Genomic DNA, 1995 nt, shown 5'->3' with positions numbered 1-1995 from the left:
GGGGGGGAGGTTACTGTTGTGGTTGAGGTAAACATTAACAGATGCCTGCCTCCTCTCAGCCAAATAATGGCTCTCTAACTCCACTCCAAAATCACCTAAAGACACCAAATATTCCTTAATGTCATATTAAAAGCCTAGTTACATACTGACACCTTGCATGCTATAACTGTTTATGCTCCAATAGCATCACCCATCAGCAAACTGCAGCAAGTCACTGCAACGGTCCATTAAGTTTGTTTGGTAGTAACCCCATCAACATGTTCAAGCTAATTATTAATTTAGAATGTCAAAGGTGTTAACTTTTCACTAAGCTCAAAAGAAACATGGAACAATAACATAACCAAGAGATTTAAAAAAAAAAAAAAAAAAAAAAAAAAAAGTATACTGCATACCTTCTGTGGGGCTTTAAGCAGCCTGTGGACTCCAGCAATCTGATTTATCAGTGGAATATCTTCCCTGAAAGTGTACAGAGGTGGTCTGGTGGGCTCGGGGAAATTGGTGCTGTTAAATGGATCAGTATCATCTAGGAACTGCACCCTGCATATAAACGTAGCCATGATGTATCCATGCAAAGCGATTTTAGATCATGAAAATAGTGGATGCGACAGCACAGCCTCTGACAGCAGCCAACTACCGGCAGGTCTTCTGCAGTAGCAAAATCCTGCACCCTCTGTTATCCTTGGACCCTCTCCATTCGCATCACGCAGCGCAGAGGACTCAGGGCAGCGTACACAACAGTCCAGAAGTAAAAATCCAGGGTATGTCGTTGAGGGGTACGGTTAGTCAGAGCGATGTGGAAATGAGCGGGTCGGCAGTATCCAAGGGCATTGCGGCCGTATGAGGTGCTGAGGCAGACTGCGGACGGGACTGCCACACTTGGCGCCTGGTCTGTAGCGGCTCCCTCCTCAAACATTAAACTCTGCCAGGGGACACAGCAGCCAGACCTCAGCCGGCCGACACAGCTCATATTACAGGCGCAATGGCGGCCTCCAGTGGTGAATATGAACTTCACTAAACGTCCTGCAGTGACTCAAGCCACTCAAAAGCAACGCAATCAGTGTCAAAACATGTTGTAGCTAGACAGTCAGGAAAATAACAGATAGACCGACGGATATATGGATGGTGTAACCGCCCACGATTTAGCATTCATAAGCAGTATATAAACAATTAATAATTGGCTAACAACAGAAAACACACCATAGTGTAGTTGGAAGCAGATTTAAGGATATTTTAAAGTGTTATTTATCAAAAACTAGTTATATCCTAACTCCTCCTGTGAAGCATCAGTAAACAGTATAATTGACAATATAACACAGATCAAATATGAAATGTAAAGTATTTCTTATATGTATTAATTATAAAGTGCTTATTTATGAATACTTCTTCACTCCCCATGTCAAAAGCTATGTCAGTTGAGATTTTTAACCATTTTTAAGCTACCTGGTTCAAATTGTTGACAAATACATAACACAATAGAAATCTGATATATCTCACAACTTAAATATCTTAAAACCTGAATGGCTAGATTTGGGATAAGATTGATTTGCATTTTCAGATGCTATTTAACATGATAGTACCAGAGATTCTGTCACTGTACTATCAGAAAAGTAAGTAGAGAGCTGATACCCAGCCATAACTTTCATACTGTGACACTTAATGTAAAGTAGAACATTTTTATTTTCGCTGACCTTTCAAGGTGTTACCATTCAATACAATCCTTTTTTTCATCAGTAAACCTCAGATGAACAGTAACATCTGTGGATTGACCTTTCCCTATCAGATAAGGCACTAGTTAACTGTCATGCATGTTCTTGCTCAGCTTAGCCTTCAAACACTGCACACCTCTAGCTAATGCTCTCTGACACCACAGCCTAGTCAAGCTATTACAGAAGTTCAGTACATACTGTAGGATCTCACAGTGTGAGCCACAATTTACATTCCAGCACCGTACAGTGCACTATTGTATCAATACAATACTATAGTGTTTGACAGATC

The 1995-nt window shown here is 40.8% G+C and overlaps 1 protein-coding gene across 4 annotated transcripts in view; it reads right to left on the bottom strand.

The window, feature by feature from the left end:
• fhod3b (formin homology 2 domain containing 3b) overlaps positions 1-891 on the bottom strand; it is a 95591-nt gene extending 94700 nt beyond the window's left edge. For all 4 annotated transcript variants that reach the window (XM_046045567.1, XM_046045568.1, XM_046045569.1 and 1 more), the window contains exon 1: positions 393-891. In XM_046045567.1, coding sequence (XP_045901523.1) covers positions 393-557 — 165 coding nt within the window. In that variant the 5' untranslated portion in view covers positions 558-891. The remainder of the gene's footprint in view (positions 1-392) is intronic.
• Between the last annotated feature and the right edge of the window lie 1104 nt (positions 892-1995).

Source organism: Micropterus dolomieu, linkage group LG03 (genome assembly GCF_021292245.1).
Source record: "Micropterus dolomieu isolate WLL.071019.BEF.003 ecotype Adirondacks linkage group LG03, ASM2129224v1, whole genome shotgun sequence".
Classification (NCBI taxonomy): domain Eukaryota; kingdom Metazoa; phylum Chordata; class Actinopteri; order Centrarchiformes; family Centrarchidae; genus Micropterus; species Micropterus dolomieu.
This window is presented reverse-complemented; position numbering and strand designations above follow the sequence as displayed.